This window comes from Equus caballus, chromosome 7 (genome assembly GCF_041296265.1).
Source record: "Equus caballus isolate H_3958 breed thoroughbred chromosome 7, TB-T2T, whole genome shotgun sequence".
NCBI lineage: Eukaryota > Metazoa > Chordata > Mammalia > Perissodactyla > Equidae > Equus > Equus caballus.
Genome location: NC_091690.1, coordinates 47,842,927 through 47,865,533, shown reverse-complemented (window position 1 = coordinate 47,865,533; position 22,607 = coordinate 47,842,927). Strand labels below are relative to the sequence as shown.

General features: G+C 44.6%; 1 protein-coding gene across 3 annotated transcripts in view; it reads right to left on the bottom strand.

The window, feature by feature from the left end:
* LOC100064626 (zinc finger protein 709) overlaps nt 1-20,782 on the bottom strand; it is a 36,774-nt gene extending 15,992 nt beyond the window's left edge. Inside the window, exon 1 of one of the 3 annotated variants that reach the window (XM_005611858.4) lies at nt 20,613-20,782. In XM_005611858.4, the coding sequence (XP_005611915.1) occupies nt 20,613-20,615 (3 nt within the window). In that variant the 5' untranslated portion in view covers nt 20,616-20,782. Of the gene's footprint in view, nt 1-1,476; nt 1,777-20,612 lie in introns of those variants that run through there. The other 2 variants (XM_070274005.1, XM_070274004.1) reach the window with 2 other exon arrangements.
* Nucleotides 20,783-22,607: the final 1,825 nt, after the last annotated feature.

The window sequence follows — 22,607 nt, the reverse complement described above, 5'->3', positions numbered from 1 at the left end:
TATAATCCTTTTTATTTCTGTAACGTCACCTGTGACATCCCTCTTTCTTTCTGATTGTATGAATTTGAATCTTCCCCCTTTTTCTCTAAATCAATCTAGCTAAAGAACTGTCATATTTGTTAATCTTTCCATAAAAACTATTTTTGGTTTCATTGATTTTCTCTGCGCTTTTTCTCTTCCTCATTCATTAATTTCTGCTCTAATTTTTATTATCTTCTTTCTCTTTGCACTGGATTTGGTACCTCAACTTTTAGGTTATTGATTAGAGATCTCTCTTTTTGCTTAGTATAGGCATTAATGGCCATAAATTTCTTTCTTTGTACTGTTTTAGATTCAGGCCATAAACTTTGACCCTTTAGGTATGAGATAATGTTCCTCATTATCTCTAGTGATATGTTTTGTTTTAAAGTTTATTTTGCTAGATATTTGTATCATGTCTCCAGCTTTGTTGTGGGTGCTATTTCCAGATGTCTATTTTCCCATCATTTACTTTGAATCTCTTTCTATCTTTGAATCTAAAGTGTGTTTCCTGTACACTGCATATATTTAGATCACAGTTTTATTTATTTTTTAATCTGATGTGACAATGTCTTCCTCCAGTTGTGATAATGTAATCCACTCACATTTAGTGTTACTGACATAGTCGCAATTACACCTGCAATTTTACTTTTTGTTTTCTACAGTTCTCATACTCCTTTTAGTTTCTCCTCTCCTGCTTTATGGCCTTCTATTGCAGTAAGTGCAATTTTAGCATCTTAATTTTTAAGTGACTTCACTATATTTTTGAATTTTTTTTTAGAGTTTGCTCTATTTAATATACACACCTTAATATATAAGAATGAACTTCAGGGTTTTTGGGGGGGTTTTTTGTTCTGTTTCTTCCTTTGGAGGAAGATTAGCCCTGAGCTAACATCTGCTGCCAATCCTCCTCTTTTTGATCAGGAAGACTAGCCCTTAGCTCACATCCGTGCCCATCTTCCTCTACTTTATATGTAGGACACCTACCACAGCATGGCGTGCCAAGTGGTGCCATGTCCGCACCCAGGATCCAAACCGGCGAACCCCAGAGGAACGTGCACACTTAACTGCTGCGCCACAGGGCTGGCCCCTGAACTTCAGTTTTATAGTAGCTTAATTCCAGTGATACACAGAATTTTAATCACAGATAACTATATTCCCTTTTGCCATTTTTGTGGTATTATCGTTACGCAGATTATATCTATGAATGACAACTCAATAATACATTGTTACACTCATTTCTTTTCCATCTGTACTCACTTGTTTAGCCCAACACACATTTGCACCAACCCTTTGTGCTTTTAATGAGAAACAAATTACACAAATACTACATTTCTACATTTAATAAGCACAACAGCACATTAAATATATAGTATTTTATACAATTCCTTTGATATCAGCTAAGAGAAGAAAGGAGAAAATTGGTATTTATTCTGTCTTCCATATTTACATAATTACCTTTACTGGTGTTTTTGTTTCTTTATGTTGATATCAATTACCATCCTGGGTCACTTGGTTTGAAAGTGAAGAACTCCTTCAGTAATCTCGTAAGACAGTTGGCTATTAATAGATTTTCTCAGTTTTTCTTTATCTGAGAAAGTCTTTATTTCATCTTTACATTTTACAAGGTAGTTTTGGTGCATATAGGATTCTTGGTTAACAGGTTTTTTCTTCGTGCACTTTGAATATGTTATCCCTCTGCCTCCTGATCTTCCTTTTTGCTGCTGAGATGTCACCTGTTGATGTTACTGGGTTCTCCTGTAAAAGTTGGGTAAATTTTTCAATTGCTGTTTTTCTCCCCAGTGTATGGTTCCTACATTCCAGTATCTTTGCAGGTCTCATATTTTTGATGCAAACCAGACATCTTAGGTAATATATTATAGCAACTGTGGGTACTGGTCTCCTTCCTTCTAGGATTTTTTATTGTTATTAGCTTATTTTCTTGCTCAGTGACTGGGAGGATTAGCTTAGCTAAATCTATGTCCTCCACACAGAGCGAAACCTCTGATGTAGCTCCTAGCACCGGCATGGCTTTGGGTGCGTCTACTGTCATGAGGCAGTGGCATTGGAGGGCTCTCTTGCTCCTTCACGGACACACTCCATGGTTACAGTGGATTAACTGCTGGCTGATTGCTCTACTATTTTCATCAAGGTCCTGCCTTAACTTGCTCTATCAAATACTCCAGTGAAATTCTGGCTCCTTTGTGGAGACACTTTGTGAAGTCACTGTTTGATTCGTTCTGTTGCTTGTAAGTGTCCTCTCATCAGTCTAATTCCCTGGTTCTTTCCAGAAAACTAGTCAGCCTACAGTCTAAGCTGTAGCTTCACTAAATTTGGAAATCAGGGGCCGGCTCCGTGGCCAAGTGGTTAAGTTCGTGCGCTCCGCTGCAGCGGCCCAGGGTTCGGATCCTGGGCGCGGACATGGCACCACTCATCAGGCCACATTGAGGCGGCGTCCCACATCCCACAACTAGAAGGACCTGCAACTAAGATATACAACTATGTACGGGGAGGGGGGGGCGGGGGGGGGCGCGGGGGGAGGAGGGCGGAATAAAGCAGAAAAAGAAAAAAAAAAGAAAAAAGGTTGGCAACAGTTGTTAGCCCAGGTGCCAATCTTATATAAAAAAAAAAAAATTTGGAAATCAACTAATTGCCTTTCACCTCATTCTCTACTTTCTTGAAAGTGCCCTTAGACTTGAACATTTCATGATGTTTTGCTGGTCAACTTAATTCTTTGGGGAGGAATTAAGAGCTCCGTGTTTTACGGCTCAAGTCTGCCCTGTGTTCAAGTAAAATCTGTGTGCCAGGACTCTGGAGCTGTGGTGGGGACATGAGGAAGCCTCTCTCTGGGTGACAATCCCAATCTAGGGGCTGAGTGATCAGTGCAGTGGAAAGACAGCAGCCGGAGTCCTCTTGATTGTCTCATGTTACAGTCACCTCATGAGCTGGGGAAAGAGGGATCAGGACCCGGCATTCTCAGCACAGCATGAGCACAGCAGAGCCTCTGCACCAGGAGGAGGGGCTGGTGCAAGAAGGGGTCCCCACATTTCACATGAACCAATGAGGGACTGAAATTCAGCAACAGGTAGCTGCAGGCAGGATGGGTAATGTTGAAGTCCTGCTCCTCCTGGGGAAAAGCCCCACTTCTGGAAGCTTAGGGAGGGAGAACCTTGTCTTCTGGTTCGGGGGGGCAGCGCTGTGGAGAGGAGGGCTCACCTGCTGAGCTGAGAGCAGGGAGGGAGCAGACATGGTTCAAATCCCACACACTCTCCTTTCTCACTGAATTTCTATGGATTTTCTTAAATAGATTACTTCATTTGCTGTTTGCCTTTAGGACAATTTCCAGAGGCTTCGCATGGTTGTTTTAAAATAATTTCCTCCAGTTTCACTGGGGAATGTGTCTGTGGAGCTCCTCATATTATTATGCCAGCCTAGTGCACTTAATACACTGACTGTATCAGCAACCCTCTCCAGATTGACATACAATGGCACTACAGGCTGTAATATCACTTGTCATTTTATAGACAGAATTGAGAAAATTAATTTTTTATGGTTGTAAAAACGTATTGCACAGTTCAAAAAATTGTTTACAGGGGCTGACTTGGTGGCATAGCGGTTAAGTTCACATGTTCCGTGCTTCAGCAGCCCGGGGTTCACGGGTTTGGATCCCGGGCACAGACCTACACACTGCTCATCAAGCCATGCTGTGGCAGCATCCCACATGCAAAGTAGAGGAAGACTGGCAAGGTGTTAGCTCAGCAACAATCTTCCTCAAGCAAAAAGGGGAGGATTGGCAAGAGATGTTAGCACAGGGCCAATCTTCCTCACACACACACATAAAATTGCTTAGAGGATTAATACATAAGGATGTGGCTTCCCATTAAAAATACATTGGTCATTTGATTACAAACTATTGTCAAAAAGAAAACCACAGGCCTAAAATGGAACAACTTTTGCTAGTCCCAGGGCACCAAACCAGGGCTTAACACCTACCCTAACTGCAATTTCAACCTTCCCCGGGAATGTAATCAGTGTAGGATTTTCTGGTCAGCACCAGTGAGGCAATCTGCCACATGATCCCTCAATCCTCCAAAGGAAGATGAGGTCATCCACCTAATAAGACCCTTTTGTCCCCAAAGGGAGGTAACGTTGCCCAGAATAATCTTTTCTTCCGTTTATGACTTCCTTGTCCTACCTTTAAAACCCTTCCCTTTCTGCAGCACTTTGGAGCTCGTCTCTACTTGCTAGCTGGCATGCTGCCCAACTGATGAATTGCTTGACAAAGCAAATTAGATCTTTAAAACTTAGTCGGCTGAATTTTTGCTTTTTTAAACTATTAAGAATAAAATATGGTTAATACAAATTTTTTTGTTTATCATGAATTGTTTATTGTGAATATCAGGTTTCAAAAACTTGGACTGAGATTTGGAGCTATGCCCAAAGGCTGCTCCTAGCATGTCTTCTAGCATTGGCATCGAGACTCCACATGCCCATGGAGACACAATGTAATTCATTTCCTGTCTTTCAGCATTTATGTACAAGGAAGCAATTTAACATACATATTTTTCTTTCTTCCCTTTGATATGCAAAGGCCACGTGGCTTACATTGTGAAGGTTCTTTGCTTTCTTGTTTATGTAAAAATAAATCCTGCACCTATTTTCATAGCAATGGTGGTGTCCCACCAGCATGTGTGATGGAGAAGACTGAAGACTTGCTGCTGCTGTCCCTAACCATGCCGTCCCTGATCAAAGACGGCCCTAAGGGTCGGCAGGAGTAGCCAAACTCCAGGCAATCATGCTAGAACATGCCCTGGCCGAGAGTCCACCTCATCTTCACATTTTTACAGACTTTTAGCTCACTGCCAATGGTCCAGCTGCCTGGCAACAAGAACATCAGCTCCTTATCCAAGGTCACCCTTTTGGGAGAAGATTCTCTGGGAGAATCTTGCTCATAATTATTCAAATACATAAGAAGATCACACATGTCTCTGGACTTACTGAACATCAAACCGCAGAGCCTCACTTCAACCCTCAGGCTGATAATTAGTTACAATTTCTGAAACTCACACCCACACCTCAGTGGCACTCAGAAGAGAAAACAAACAGGGTATCAGGACAGTGAGGGGCCCCCATGTTCCCAGGGAAGGATGTGAATGGCTTATTTAAATAATTCTGTGGACAGACATGGTAATGATGCCCACTATGCTTCAGACTTATAAAGACTGTAATACTATCTATAAAAGTGTAACTATACTATAGACTACAAAACTAATTATATGTTAATTATATAACATATTCTACATATATAATACATACTAATTATGTATAATACTATACCATACACTACGCATACTATATACAGACAATATACCAAGTAAACTTTATATATATCCATATGTATATACTACATTCTACATTCTCTTTATATATACACAAAGAAACACACTATATACAGCATTAGACAATTTTATACTATATACCACATTATAATATAGTACACAATACGTCTTTTTAATATACATGAAAAAAGCCTGAACAAAATACTAATACACTGAATCCAGCAATATATAAAATGCCCTAAACAACATGACCACATGGGATTTAACTCACGAAAGAAATGTTGGCTTTGCATCCGAAAACGAATTAACATAAATCATTAATAGAATCAAGGTCAAAAACTACAGGACCATCTCAATAGATACAAACAAGCATTAGACTAAGTTCAATGCCCCTTCACAAGGAAAACACCCAATAAACTAGGAGAAACTCCCTCAGTCAACTCCCTCACCCTGAAATAAAGCATCAGTGAAGAACCCACAGCTGACATCACTCTTGATGGTGAAGGACTGTGGGCTTTCTCTCTCAGATCAGAGAGAAGACACAGATGTCTGCTCTCACCAGCTCCACCCACCGTGGTGAGAAAGGCGCTACCAGGGCAGTTAGGCAAGAACATGGGAAAACCAACCACTCCAGAATTCAAAGGACAGACACACATAGCTCCACAGACAGACTTACAAAATCACACATGCTTTGTCATGGCACATATAGGAGGACACACACAGACACAGACACACAAACTCACAAACCCTCAGAGTTAATGGCTCAGAGACACACAGATGTTCCCATAGACACACAGAGCCCAGGCCCTCTGCACTCCTCCCCACTGTTCTTTACTCTTTAGGGCCAATCATTAGACATATGGTATAATTTTACTTATATATCTTCCTTCTTCTCTCCTAAAATGTCAGCTTTAGAGCAAACAAGCATGTTTGCTCTGCTCCGTTCACCAAAACACCCACCAAAAGCCCTGTCACACTAGCACTTCTTGCATATTGGGGCTCAGAGAGAGAGACACACACACAAATACATACAGAAGATTTACCCAAACCTCATGACACGCCCAGATCTTCACAAAGTGCATTGTTCTCACTCCCATACCACCTGATAGAGGGCTGCCTCCCAGCTCCCAAACCAATCCCCAAAGAGGGGGTCTCAGCCCCTCCAGATGGGGAAGGGATTTCACCCTTCCTGACACCACACAGTACAAACAGGACATCTCTACAAAAAACACAACATGGGAGACTGGATGGCAGTCAGGGTCCAAAACAGCTGACATCATGACGTTCCAGACCCTCTCACTGCTATAGATGCATCCAGAAACTCCCTCATCATGAACTGTCCCTTTGTCACTTTGCTTTTCTATTGTGAGCTCAGTGAGGGGACCAAAGGTGAGCATCTCCTCGCTCAGCCCCCATGTCCCCTGCTGCAGCCTCCTTGGGAAACATCAGCTCTGCTGTGGACTCACATTCCCACAGACCTCACTCCGTCCTCCCACGGTGGCTCCACCATCTTCACTGAACACTTTCTCCTCAGGATCAGTGTCCAATTTGTACCTCTGAGATTTTAATTTATGGAGGTGACTAAGTGCTAACATGGACAGGCCAATGTCATTGAAATAAGTTTATTACTTACATTTCCCAAGATAAGGGGCACATCACTCCAGGAAGCTCCCAGGGGCTGCTTGAGGGTTGCTCAGGAGGCAGAATCAGGAGGGGGACACAAACCTAGGCCACAGCCTTCATTTGGGTCCACAGGAAATGTGAGTCAGGGCAGAGTAAGCAGCTCAGGACTGGCTGCTTTGAACAATCCCAGCAGCCTCTGGGGCCTAGAGACAGTCCTCAGTCATCTGGTTCCTGGCCCTGGGTGGGTTTTGGGTGGGGAATACTGTCTAGCGTGTGAGAGGCAGATAAGGAGGTGTGTAGGGACAGGGCACTGGATCGGGCCGTATGCACATGAGAGGCCTGCTCCAGACAAGTTGTCCACCGCCAACGTGGAATGAGGTGCCCCTGGGAGGGGCAGGGTCACCCTATGTCTGAGAGGCCACCCAAGATGTGAGAACATCTTAAGAGTCAGAAAATAAATCACACGATTAATACAATCAGAAAGAAGACAAGGATTTGTCTGCTTATGTCAGCTCAATTCAACATGGTGAGGGAGGGGCTACTAGGGCACCAAATGACACTTAGGCACCAAATGACATAACAGCATCCCAGATTTTAAGGACATACACACACAGCCCCCTAGACAGACAAAATCATACAGGCTTTCTCACCGGACACACATGTGCACACACCCACACACAGACACACAAAGTCACAGATCCTCAGAGATAATGGCCCAGAGACACACAGCCCAGGCCCTGAGGAGGGAGAGTCAGGGCCCCTGATGGCTGCAGTGATCACCATGTTCCAGCCCCTCACGCTGCTATGATCACTTCCAGAAACATGCCCCTCACCACGTGCCTCTTCCTCACTCTGCTTTCCCAGTGGAAGCTCAGTGCAGACAACAAACATCTGTGCATCCTCACCCGGCTGCCATGTCCTCCACTGTGGTCTCCACAGTCTGGGAGCTATCACCCACTGAGGTCCATCCATCACCTACTCACCTGCACACAAAGCTCGCATGTGTCCACCTGTGGCCATCCTCCCTGAGGCTGTGATCACTGCCCCACCCTGGAATGTTTGCTGATGGGCATGGAGGCCTCAGGACCTCAGACCCCAGGTCTCCCACCACAGAGACATCACCCTGGGGACCCAGGAAAGCACCAGAAGTTGTTGCAAGAGCATGTAGGGATGTGGCTTGGCTCATTTCTGCCTCTTCTGTTCAGGAAACAGTGGACGCAGGCTCTGACAAAGGACCAGGGGATACTACTTCCTGTGCCAGGCAACTCCAGAAGAGGTGGGAAACCTGTCTTTTCCCACCACTTACTTTGGTGTGTTACCCTTTGCAATCTGGGAGCCATGTGAAGGGAGGGGACCCCATGACTACAGAGGGTCTGGCTGAGATGACCATTCCCCACAGGCTCGGGGCTGGAACTCTGCTTGGTAGGTATGACTCAATTCACTCTGCAGGCGGGTCCTGAGGTGAAGAAGCCAGCCGTGGTGGGCCCATCAGGCACTGAAACTGCAGGGCGGAATGTTCCAGAGATCTCAGGTAGAGTGATTTAGGTACAGCCGGGCACCTGAGGGACTCCCAGAGCTTGGACAAGGGAGGGCATCTCTTTGACATTATTGGTGGTATTGAGACTATTGTGAAACTGTGCTTGTTGGTGCAGAGATGATGTTTACGTGACAGTGGGGAGTACTGTGCTCCAGGGGCCTGTGCCTCATGACATGGGTTCTGGGTTCTGCAACTGCCTCACCTCACAGTCACCTGGGGTGTAACAGAGAACACTTCCAGAGTGGGACAGGTGTTGCATTTAAACATGTTTCCCAGCAAGGAGGCACACAGTAGGCTTGAGATGGGAAACTCAAGAGGTGGAAACGGCCTCAAGAGCTGCTCTGGGAAGACAGGATGTTGATGCCCAAGGGTTAGATTAGGATGCGCCCAGGCAGATCCCACGTGGAGATGTGTCAGATGCCTCTTTATGTTTCAGACCACCGCATTCCCAGGACATGACCCAGGAAACCTGGTGTCAACTCAAGGACGGAGGCCGGGAGCTCTGTCACTTTCTCACCAGTTATGTGAATGACACGAGGGCAGGTGTAGCCCTACAGGGAGCTTTCTAACTTCAGACTGGGTACCAGGAACAGTCTATAGTGACCTATGTCCTTCTTCCCCAGTCCTGCCACTTCTTCCTAAGAAGGAACCCAAGGTGGTGGAAGGAGGTGTTGCACACGTAGCAACCAAAGTTCAGGAGAGTTTAAAATTATCCTAGCATGTGAAAACATTTGTGTTGCTTTCTATTAATTGTTTTAGGCCTGTACACATACTATTTTAAGAGTAGTTGGGAGTTTTCACAAATGTATAGTTACACCACCATCAGGATGGAGAACACTCCATCACCCCAAAGGAACACTCTCATGGTGCCCATTTGTACTGAACCCTGCCACCCTTAAGAACTGATGTGTTTAGGTTCCTGTACTTTTCTCTTTTCCAGAACGTCATAGAAGTGGAACAGGTTACAGGTCCCATTTGGAAACCCTGATGCCACATTTGTAAAAGGGCATAATTACGCAAACCTTACAGTGTTCTTGTGAGTTTGAAATTTTTGACATTGCCCAGGAGCGGGTACACATTATGCCTTCAAAACTAAGTCATTCTCCTGTTATGAGTTATGTGAATGTGTGAAAGACCCCAAGCTTAACTTTCTTCATCTGCCTCATGGGAGCAGGAGATCAAATGAGATACTAACAATTATAAAATCACATAATCTCTATACTGCTAAAATAACATAAGCTAGCACTGAAAAACGAAAAAAGGAATGGGGCACACCCTGTGGTCTAGTGATTAAGCTCAGCATGCTCCACTTCGGTAGACCAGGTTCACAGGCTCCGATCCCAGGTGCAAGCCTACACCACTCATCAGCAGCCATGCTGTCGCAGCAATCCACATAGGAAAGAGAGGAAGATTGACAGCAGATGTTAGATTTGCAGAGCAAATCTTCTTCAGCAAAATAAATAAATAAATAAATAAATAAATAAAAAGTTTGGATTTCCATTGTTGTTCAATGAAACAAAAGCTGGCACATTTTACCATGTCTTCTATAACATCTCCTGGAAATGTAAACATATGGAAATGATCCATGAAAACAGCAAAAATGGGCTTTGGGGCTTTGTTCATCATTGAAACAAAAACCTCCCAGCTACTCCTCTTATAAAAAGGCATAGAAAATCCCCCAGATTAAGAATGTCAAATTTACCTCCTTTGCCACAACACAGGATATTACTCAAAATGATTCTGTGTGTCTGTCTACAGCTCAGAATTATTGCTTGCATCATTACCCTCTAAACATTCATAGTCTTTTTGGTATTTTAACCAGGAAATCATATTGATCTTGCACAAATATCATTCTACTCCTAGGAAAATACGTGATGGGCTACAACCGTGTAGATGACCAGAACCCTTCCTCACACTGGGAGAAACTCGAAGGTCTTGCGGGGTACAAGTTGTGTCACTCAGTCTGAACAGCAGCAAAATAATATGCTGAATCAAAGGCAAATTCAAATCCTTTCAAGTGATGTTAAACAGAAACAGAAATACCACCAATACCCATGGCCCAAAGCAATGGAAGTCATGAGTTCCAGATACCCATGTATCTGGATCGTGATTAAATAGCACATGCAGTAAAACCTTTAACCATGGCTAAAATGAAGATGAAATCTGTCTATGCCTTTATCTCTATGGGGAACCACTGCTGGTAATCCCAAGAATGCAGGACTTTCGGTATAGCTGTCTATTGTTTGCATCCACACCCAAGCAGTGCCCCCAACACAGTGTTTAAGATGTAGTGGATGGTGGGAAGACAATGATTGATGAAGGCATTCTCACTCACTGAGGCCTCTGCCTGCCATAGAGAAGATACACATCCATCAATGATGAATGGATACAGAAGTTGTGGTACATATATATATCCACAATGGAGTATTAGCCATAAAAAGTAAGGAAATCCTACCATTTGCAAAAACATGAATGAAACTCGAAGCATTATGCTAAATGAAATATGTCAGACACAGAAAGGCAAATACTTAATGATCTCATTCATATGTGGAATCCTAAAAAAAAGCAACACCTCATAGAAACAGAAATCAGACTTGTGATTACCAGAGGTAAGGGATGGGGGGCGGTAGTCGGGGAAAGGTGGTCAGGACACAAACTTCCTGTTATAAGATAATTAAGGACTAGGCATGTAAAGTACAACGTGACAGCTATAGCTAACACTGATGCATGATACATAGGAAAGCTGTTAAGAGAGCAAATCCTAAGAGTTCTCATCACAAAGAAAAAATTTTTTCTTTATTCTTTTCTTCTTTCTTTTCTTTTTATTGCATCTATATGAGAAGAAGGATGTTAGCTGAACTACTGTGGTAATCATTTCACAATATGTGTAAATCAAACCATCATGTTGTACACCCTAAATTTATACAGTAGTGTATGTGAATTTTTTCTAAAACAACTGGGGAAAAAAAGGAGTCAGAGACCTCAGGTCCCTGGTCTGTGATGTAAGGAGCTTAAAGCTGGGTTCCAGTCCTCAGAAGAAAAAGCCAAGAAACTTGAAATCAGCAACTCTTTCATCAGAGAATTGAGGTCACTGGGTAAACCACTGCCTCTTCAGTTAGAAAGAGAGACAAAAAGTAACCATTTAAAAATATACCCAAAATATTCTGTTCTTAGCCAGGCATGTCCTAAAAACAATCTATTTCACAAGAGCATAACTGAGTGGGATTTTGCCAGAGCCTAACTGACCTGGAGGAGGGAAGAGCCAACTTGAGTCTCTTCTAGCCTTTTCTGCTCTCAGAGGTGGGGCAATTGTGAAGGTGATGGGGATGTTTTTTCCCTCCTGACAGCAGATATGTGGTATCTGTTCCAATGCCACTTCTCTAACTCTACACCACCAAAGAGGTGTGCAACAGTTCGGTTCAATCCTAACACTAACCACCCAGAGTTCACATCAGACTCCAGAGGTTAAGAGCTCAGTCCCACAAACCGCCCCTTCTTTAGACGCCAACCACAAATGCCCAGGCTGCCAGCACTTCCACTCAGCCATCTACAGGTTCATAGACTCTCTCAACACCTCATTACATTTGGAAATTTACTGAAACAATTCTGAAACCTCAGCAAAGCACTTTAATTACTATTATTGATTTACTATAAAAGGTACAACTCAGGAACAGACAAAAGAGAGAGAGGAATAAGGCAAAGTAGGGCAGTGGCATGGGTGAGGGGAGTGGAGGTGGACGCGGCTGCAGAGATTCCACATCCTCTCTGATGCTCCACCATCCCGGCACCTGCATGTGTTCACCAGCCCAGAAACGCTCTGAATTCTGTCTGTAAGGGTTCTGATGGAGGTTGCATTACATGAGCACAATTTATTAAATCATTAGCAATTGGCAATTAACTCAGTCTCCAGCCCCTCTCCTCTCCCCAGAGGCTGGGAGCTTGGGCTGAGAGTCCCAAGCCTCTAATCAAGGCTTGGTGTTTGGCGTGCAACCCTCATCCTGAAGCCATCTAGGAGCTGGCCAAGAGTGCTTCATTAAAACAAAAGACACTCTATCACCCTTACCACTCAAGAAATTCCAAGGGCATCAAGAGGTTTTTGCTAAGAACTGAGGACAAAGACCAAATATCTTTCTTATTATATCACAGGAAGTCAAGGCCAGTGACACAGGCTCACTAAAAGACTGAGACCCAATCACTGGACTAGAGAATGCTTCCCCTCAGCCCACACCTCCCTCCACATCAACTGGGCTCTTGTTTAATGTTAGTGCACTACACTGAAGGAATGATGCTTTCCAGTAACATCAGGAAGAAGGCAAGGATGTGCCCTCTCACCACTCCTAGTCAACCTGTACTGGAATAATTAGCTAATGCAATTAGACACAAAAAGGAAATAAAAGGTACACAGATTGGGAAGAGATAAAACTGTCCTTGTGGCACAAGATTGTCCATGGAGAAAATCTTAAAGAATCTCCAATAACAAAGACGGCTTGAACTAAGATGAGAGCAGAGGAAGGATGAAAGATAAAATGTTAATATACAAAAGTCAATTGTCTCCTACAGATCCACATACATATAATGAACTCATCTTTGACAAAGGACCAAAGGCAAGTCCATGGGAAAACACAGTCTTTTCAACAAACAATGCCAGAAAACCACAGACCAAATTCACATGCTAAAAAAAAGAACCTAGACACAGATTTTACACTTTTCACAAAAATTAACTGAAAATGAATTATAGATCTTAGGATAAAATGTAAAACCACAATTCTCCTAAAAGATAACACAGGAGAAAATCTAGGTGACCTTGGATTTGGGGACTAATTTTTAGATACAATACCAAAAGCAAGATCCAAGATAGAAAAAAATACGTTTGACCTCATTAAAATGAAAAGCTTGTGCTCAGTGAAACACAGTGTAAGAGAATGAGAACACAAGTCACACACTGACAGATAATCCCTGGAAATCACTTATCCGATAAAGCACTGATACCTAAATATCCAAAGAACTCCTAAAAGTCAACAAAAAGAAGACAAACAACCCAGTTAAAAATGGGCAAAAGACCTGAACACACACTTCAGTAATGATATACAGATGGGAAAGACCACATGAAAACATGCTCAAAATTATGTGTCACTAGGAAATTGCAAATAGAAGAAGAATGAGGTATCACCAGACACTTATTACGATGGCTAAAATTAAAAACACCAAGAACACTGAACAATAGTGAAGATGGGGAGCACCAGGAACCCTCATTCATTGCTGGTGAGAATGGAGAATGGAATGTCTACTCTGAAAGAAAGGCAGTTTCTTCAAAGTAAGCCTACACTTACTCTACAATGAAGCAACCATGTTGTTCAAACTTATCCAAATGAGTTGAAAACTGATGTTCACAAAAACCCTGCATACTAACGTTTATAGGAGCTTTATAAAAAACTGTCAAGACCTAGATGCAACCAAGATAACCTCAACAGACGAGTGGATAAACAATCACTGGTGCATCGATAGGGTAAAACATTCTTCAGTGATGAACAGAAATGAGGTTATCAAGCCAAAAAGACATGGAGAAACCTTAAAATCATATTGCTAAGTGAAAGAAGCCAATATGACAAGGCTACAAACTGTATGATTCCAAGCATGTGACATTCTGGAAAATATCAAATATAAGACACTGAAAGGTCATATGTTGCCAGGGATTTGGGGTGGGAGGGAGGAAGAATGAATAGATGGAGCACAGGAGATTTTTAGGACAGTGCAAGTGTTCCATATGACACAGAAATGATGGAGACATATCATTTGACATTAGCCAAAGCCCAGAGATTGTACAACACAGTCAACACTAACGTAAACTATGAGCGTTCATGCATCAAACTGGCTCCTCAAATGCAACAAAAGTATGACAGGAACACAAGATACAAAATATAGGGCAAACTGTGTGGAGGCAGAGGGGTTATGGGGGAAATCTCTGTACTTTCCAATCAAGTTTTCTGTAAAGCTAAAACTGCTCTTAAAAAAAAGTAAAGTCTACTAGAAAAAAAAAAGACAAAGACAGACACATTAACATTCACCCCGATGACTGACTGATGACAGAAACAGACCATCTTTCATTCAACTAACTTAAACTTATTTCAATAAGCCATAATGTTGCTCTATGATGCCTGCACCCCGAGACTTGGAAGAGAGAAGAAACTTCCACTGAATACCTTGTTAAGAGCCCAGCACTGTATATTCTGAGACGTGAAATGCGTGCCTTTGTTACTATCAGGAGTGTGTGGAACTCCCACGTGGAAGAATGTCCTGGAAAGGCTTTGTGTGTGGCCTTCATTAGTGTTTAAACAAGATTAACTTTGATTTATATTGCAGGTAACTGTGAGGCAAGAGATTCCCTGAGTCCTTTTACCACAAAGGGGCAACTCTCAGGGAATCGTCCAGAGTCTGTAATGTCTGCAGCTGTAGCCAACTGCTGGTCAGTGCTAAGATGACTGCTTGATGTACGGTCAGTGTGATGACCCTTGGGTCTAGTCCTTCATCGGAGATGCCCCAATTAAGACATGAAAAGAAGCAAATGTGCCTGAGCTCCATCTATAGAAATGTGGTGATGTCATCCTTAAGTTGATGAACTCCCACTGCTTTTCACTCAGGGAATCCTAAAGATGTCCCCAGGGAGCCTGGGGGTGTGGGAAAGGGGTGACCTCCTCCAACACCATGGCACCTGGCATAGGACCGAGGACAGGGAAGACTACCCCCTCCTGCAGGCAGGAGATATCCCAGAGGGCCCAGGTTTGGCTCCATCATGTCTCCAGGGTGTCTCAGTAGCCATGCTGAGCCCTTGGAGGGCTGTTTCCAGGTCCCAAGTCAGAATGGGTTGCTGGATAGAGGGTCCCACGCTCAGAGCCATCTACTGTCAGGAGAGCCCCATAAGTAGAGGTCATTGCAGCTCTAACGGCATATAGTGTGGGGCCTAGGGCTGGTTCTTGCATCAGAAGCCCATGGACAACTTAAAGCCATCATGGGTACCCCAGGAGGCATGACAGATGGTCACTGAGGCCTCTATAGTGAAGGAGTCTCTGAGGGCACTAACAGGAGTGTTGGCTGTAAGACAATTTGAGTCTCCAGCCTTTGGTACTGGGGGTGCCCATTCAAGGTGGCAAATTTACAAGTAACAACACAAATGGGCTCCAGTACAACTTGTAAACAATGAACATATTCCCTCCCAAACATCAAAAGAACCAACTAGATGTTGTGTGTGTTGAAAGGAACAATAACTATTTCTTCATGGTGTCAGAGAAGGAGGTCTCAGCTTATCAAATAATTTCCAGAAGTTTAACAAAGTTGTCAGGGCCTCACATTATATGTGTGGCAATGTCCCATCCAGTTTTTGTGAACTCCTTTTTTCAATATTTGTCCTGAATGCCCTCAGAGGAGATGTCAATAATGTAACATCATACCTGTGTTCTTGGACACACCAGGATGCAATTCAGACCCTGCCTGCAATGACTGTGGGAGGGCACAGCTGTGGAAGATCCATGAGGACAACCCAGTAAAGGGGCATCACGTCCCTTCAGAGGGGAAGGCCAAGTGCAGCTGAGAGGCTGTGGACACAGGACTGGACAGAACAGACTTAGCCAAACCTGTGAGAGCAGGCTATTTATCAATTGCTGATTGGTTCTGGTCAGTAATTTCCACACTGTGGGGACTGGGTATAGAGGTCTGTGTGGTGCAAACACAGCTTCGAGTTGAGGTGAACCACTCCGAGGTGTCAGTCATTCCTTCCAGGTTTAATAACAGGACAAATTAGGCTGTTAAAAGCAACACTGGGAATAATCAACCCCTCACTAACTAGGTTTTCTATACAGTTTTCAATCTTTCAAGGCCCTGTGTAACTTACATTCGGCCATGTTAACTACTTTATTTGGCAGGTAAGGTCCCTGGGTCCCAATTTGTCAAGTCAATTTGTAAGTGGCAGAGACTTCGTTTAATTTTAATTCTTGCTCATTGGATCAGGGCTTCCCAGCTCACTATGGGATATTTTAGGACAACGGGTGTTATGACCATGGAGAATTTAGGCAAGACCATAGTTCTAATGGCTAAAGATCAAACATTTGTCCCATTTGTCCTCTGTAGTATATTCATTAACACCCCTAAGATCATCAGGGGCACCTTCCTTAAATTTAGTCGGATCCCAGGTGTAAATGCAATTTGACATCTAGTATTGATTATCTGCATGAAGGTTTCTGCATTAGTGCATTACATCAGAGCGCAAAATTAATTCAGAACTATGTTGCAGAGGCCCAAAACTCAAGCAGTGTACCTCTATCTGTTTTGTTATGTAAATTCTTGCAGTATATCTGGATTTCCAATTGGGGCAAACTGTGGACCTTTCCTTCAGTACTTTTTTCTTTTGTTCCTTCCCTGTTTTGTTTTCTTGGTCACTGGGGGAAGGAGTGTCCTGTCTACCCTGGTATTTACATATTTTTTCTACCCAAGAGCCTCAAAACAGTGCCATCAGGCTTAGGAGCTTCCCTCATGACAACTGGGTCCTTTAGTGAGTTTAAGGTCCCTGGACTTAAGTCAGGTTTGAACTAATCCCTTTGCTGTGCCACAGGGGTGCCATAGGTGTTGTCCCCTAGAACCCTAGGGGAAGGATCTTTGTCACAGTAGAGGCAGGGACAGGAGCAGCAGCTGAGGTAGTTGAGAGTCCTGGTGGGCCCTCTGGCATTAGGAGTGTGGACTCCAGCCTCCATCTACCGGCTTCCCTTCCCCTCTCTTCTCTTTCTCTTTTTAAATGACAGCTGTTTCAGGAGTGACCAGTGATGGGTCCTCTTCTTGCACAGGGTATGGTCACCCTGTGTCACTTCCATCCCTGGAGTATGTTGGGGCCAACCCAGCCTCTGTCACAACTTCACCCTAACACACAGAGGAATTCCAGCAAAGACACTGGAACAGGACTCATTCAAGGAGGCCCCAATCCCATAGTCCTGCTCACAAAGGCACATAAATTCTCGAAACTGCCAACTCTGCTCAGCTGAACCTAGAACTGAGGTTGGTGGGTCAACAATGCAACACAGGGCAGCACAGCTCACAGCACGAGCTCCCCAGCGAGCAGCAGCCCACAGTGCATGCCGCCACCAGGCAGCAGAGACGGGGAGCAAGTCAGAGCAAGAGAAGACAGACCCACGGGGGTGGGGTCACGTCTGGACATGCTGCTCAGGGCACCAACTGTCGTGGTCACCTGCAGAGGGGTGGCTCCTTGTTGACACTGATGCTGAGACTGTGTGCGCGCAAGTGCACATACACACACACTAACACACACACAGAGGGGAGGAAAAGGCTTAGGACTCACATCATAGAGGTCTGAGAGGAGGGCAGGGCCGGCCTCTCAAGCAGCTCTGACAGGGCTCAGAAAGCAAGGAATGGAGCCTGGCCTGGGGCTTCACTGGGCCTGGGGGTGGGGCCGGGGCAAGAGCTCTGCACACAGGCAGGGGCTGGGGTGGTGGGAATCTCCTGCCTGCTCTAGAGGAGAGAGCACCCAGGCTTCTCCTCAGCTTGTCCAGGTGGGGGCACAAGGGGAAGAGGGTGGGTGAGGCTTAAGCTGTGAGCAGTCACCCAACATGTGGAGTCTGACTGCTCACTACAAGGACAAAGTATAAAGCATTCAAAATGAAAATTTTCCAATATCTAACTACAAGGACATGTGGCATCCCAGTATGTCCTTCCCCTGTATCTCACACTGGGGTGTTTTCAGAATAAGCAGCATATTATAATGCAATAGGGATTTGACTTTAGCCTCTTAAATGTATTGGATTTTCAAAGATTTACATAAGCTTTCAGTATTCTCCCTCACATTAATTAAAACAGGAATTCAACTGCTTTAGCTTTTTAAATTTCTATCTTCTCAAGGGACAAGCACACACAAAAATTGGTCTAAAAATGAAATATGCACCTGAGAACTTCAAAACATTCACTCACATCTTGAGTTTCTCTTGCCTAAATGGAACAAAAATTCTATTTGTTTCCAAAATTTTCTTGCTTTGCTCACCTCCTATCTCTCCATCAACTTACAGTTTCATGGCCCGAGTGCTAAGGGAAACTAGAGCCAAAGGGCTGCACTAGTCCATCGATAAAGGAATCCAAAGGAAAGGAACACGAACACTGGAATCAGCTCAGAGGAGCAGCCTGCTTCCCACAGGACAGAAGGAAAGCCACGGTCAGAAGGTCCCGTGTTCCTGACTCTCCTGGTGGAGACAGAGCCCTGGAGGGGGTCAGTCCCTGGAGAAGGAGGGGAGGGCACCTGAGCAGCCACAGGAAGGAGCTCTGGGAGCCCCACACACCCTCCTCTCCCCAGGGAACAGTGCACATGCTCCCTCTCTCAGGCTCCATTCTCACAGTGAGGAAACTCAGCTGGATCCAGTTTAAGGTTCTGACCCAAATGGACCCCAGATGAATGGGCCCTAATCCAGGACACAGAGCTCCTGACTCTCACAGACTTTCTCAGTGTAAACGAGTTACTCTCTGAGTGCACCTACACTGTGGATGCAAAACTCCAATTATGTCTAGAAACAGGCCCAAGGGAACCACAGGGATAACCTCAGAAAGGGTGTCACTCCCCACCCCAGGAGCACGTGCACACCCAGCTTTCCAGGGCTCTGCAGCTCCTCTCAGGATAAAGGCTCCTTCCATGGGGTGTGAGCAGTAGGACACCTGCAGGGGAGGCTCCCCAGGAAGGACAACTGGGCCTTCAAGGCCTTCCCTCTGCAGGCCCAAGGGGGCCTCAGCTTAGACTCACTGCCCTCAGGCTCTGCCCCCACTGGAGTTTTTCTGGACCATCACTGATATTTTAAATACACAAATCCAGTGTTTGAACAGTCCAGCTAAAACACTCACACCAGTCTTAATGTGGAAATGAGGGAAGAAAATTGTATGGCACTTTGCTGGCTCAACAGGAAACCCCACAAGAATGTATTGCATTCTGGAGAAAAAAAGATGTTAAATAACTATTTTGTCCATGACAAAAAATTCTTTTTTCAACTATTAATCCTACTTGAACACTTCAGGTCCGCAAGTCTAAACTGTGGAAATCCATTTGAACTCACCCAAAATAAAAGAACAGACCTCAGAATGTTACTCTCATGCTCAGGGGAGAAAAGAAGTTTTTAAATCATGCAATGAAAAACTGAAATATTTTATTTTTTCCAAAATTTACCTTTTTCTCCCTCTTTGGAGCTATTTTATATTGTTTTTCAAGCTGTATTGATTAAGTAAACTTTTATTCATTGAAAAACTAAGACCAAATTTAAGTGAACCCATCTTTTCAGGATGACAACCCCAGGGAGGGGCGGTGCTGACAGGACAGATCGCCCGGAAAAGTTTCTCAAGAGGAACCTGCAGCAAAGGACTGCCAGCTGCACGTCCGCGCCCATGTCGCAGCCTGGAGGAGAGGCGGGAGGAGCTCGCACCACGCGCCTCCAGGGGGATGCGCTACTTTCTCTCAAGAAAAACGTCCACCAACGAGGAATAAACCCTCTTAAAAGAGCCGCCCACTGACTACGGAAAAGTGATAAACAACTAAAATACTGGGTCTGTTTGTGCTTGATGACGATGCTGTGAACCGGGGACCGGAAACTGGCGTTCGGGAACGTGAGGAGGGATCTGGAAATTGAGGGATTTACTGTCAGTCCTGGAAGAGCTGGGGGGACAGGGTCGCGGATTGGAGACCCTGCTCCCCAAACACTTAGAAAACTCAGGAGAAAATAGGTCCCCCCTGAGGAGAAAGGAGGCCCTGGGGCCCCACCGACCGCAGCCCCTCCGCGCACGGACCCCGGAGCCCGAGGCCCGACTGTTCTGCGGGCCCTCCCCCGGGCCCCGCACAGCGGCCCAGAGACGCTCCGGCCCAAATCGCCGCGCGCAGGGACCACAGGATGCCCGGGACCCGGCTGCCGGCCCCGCCCCCACGCTGTGGCCGGAGGGGCCTGAGGGCCGTGCGGCGCCGCCGCGGACTTGGGCTGCTGACCCTGGAAGGGACAGCAGGAGGCCGTGCCCGCCCCTCCGCTTCCCACCAGCCACTCCTCCGTGTCCTCCGCCCGTGGCTGAACTCTCACCATTGCTGAGTTTCCTGAGTCCCCCGAGTCCTTCCTACGACTCGGTACAGGTCACGGCACGACGGAGTCCGCAGCGGGGCAAGATGGGGCCTTTGAGAACAGGCGAGCCGCCATCGGAAGGACTGTGGAGCGACAGGAAGTCGGAAGCGATGTGGAGCGTTGACCCGCCCACCTGCCCGGGAACCGACCCTGATTGGACAATTCAAAAGGCACCGCCCGCTCGCTCCTGAGTGACAGCGGGACGGAGATCCTGTGTCAGAGCTGACTGGGAGCTGGACCTTGTTCTCTCTGGGGACTTTTCCATTGAAATGCAATGTTGCGAGACCACTCCAGGACCTGTGACCCTTTGCAAACACAGATACTAAAAAGTCACTTCACCATATCAACAATTAGTCTGGTTCTACTTTGATCTCTGACGGTTGACAGTCTTGAGTCTTCCACCCAGCGCTTCCCCCCCCCCCCCCCCCCATATCAGACTTTAACGAATCCTACGGCCTCCCAAGCCCTTAGCTCTGCTGGCAAGTTGGAGCCCGCAGCCCTAGCTGGGCTCAAGGACTTTTCTCAGTCTAACCACAAGATCTGAGGTGTGTTCATTCAATTCTCAGGTGTACATTTTACCCTGGAGGGAAATTTATTTTAGACCCTTTTTTTAATGTATCCTGAAAGAACTATGAAATGTAAAAGCTATAATATCCCTAAGGTAATTCAATTCCTATTTGGACTGATACAACAAAAAACAAGAAAAGGGTATGTAAATGTGGGATGTACCTGGAAGGTAGTCATATGCTTAAGAGATTGGATTGCAACTCATTTGCATTGCAATACTCTTAATGAATTATCCACTTTAAACAATTTTTTTGAAGATGCAATACACATACCATACAGTGGAGCCCTTTAACGTCTACAACTCACTGGTCTTCGGTATATTCACAGATACATGCAATTATCACAGTGAATTTCAGAACATTTCGATCACCTAAAAAGAAACCCCTCTACCCTTAACCTACTACTGCCCTATCTTCCCATCTAGCTCCTCCAAGTGCCAGCCCCGGACAACCACTAATCTATTGTCTGTCCGTATACATTTCCGTACTTGTTGACTTTCATATGAATGGAATTATCTAACATGTGGTCTTTGTGTTTGACTTCATTCATGGTATAACTTTTTCAAGAAATTCCATGTTGTAGCATGTATCAATACTGCATTCATTTTTTTTTAAATTGAGATATAATTGACATGCAACATTATATTCGTTTAATATAGGCGTACCACAATAAGTCTGGTTAGCATCCGTCACCACACATTGCTATAGTTTTTTTTTGAGAACTTTTAAGACCTACTCTCAGCAAATTTTAATATACAATTTAGTAGTAGTTAACTCTAGTCACCATCCTGTATATTACATCCCCATGATGTATTTATTTTATAAGAGGAAGTGTGTAACTTTTGACCACCTACGATATTTATTCCATATAAGTTACATCTTGTCCATATTTAAGTGCATAGTTCATAGTGTGAAGTACACTGACATTGTGAAACCAATCTCCAGAACTCTTCGTCCTGCAAAACTGCAACTCTGTACATGTTAAAGAACAGCTCCACGTTGCCCTTGCCCCGGAGCCCCCAACCACCATTCTGCTGTCTGTATGAATTCAACTACTCTAGGTATCTCATATTAGTAGGATCATACAGTTTTTGTCTTTCTTTGACTGGCTTGTTACATCTAGCATAACGTCCTCAAGGTTCACCCATGTTATAGCATGTGTCAGAATTTCATTTCTTTTTAAAGCTGAATAAGATTCAGTTCTATGTGTATACCACCCTCTGTTTACTCATTCATCCGTGATGGACACTTAGGTTGCTTCCACTTTTTAGCTACTATGAATAATGCTCCGATAAATACAGGTGTACAAGTATCTGTTTGAGTCCATGTTTTGAATCTTTGGGGTATATACTCAAAAGTGGAATTGTTGGGTCACATGAACCCGCTCTGT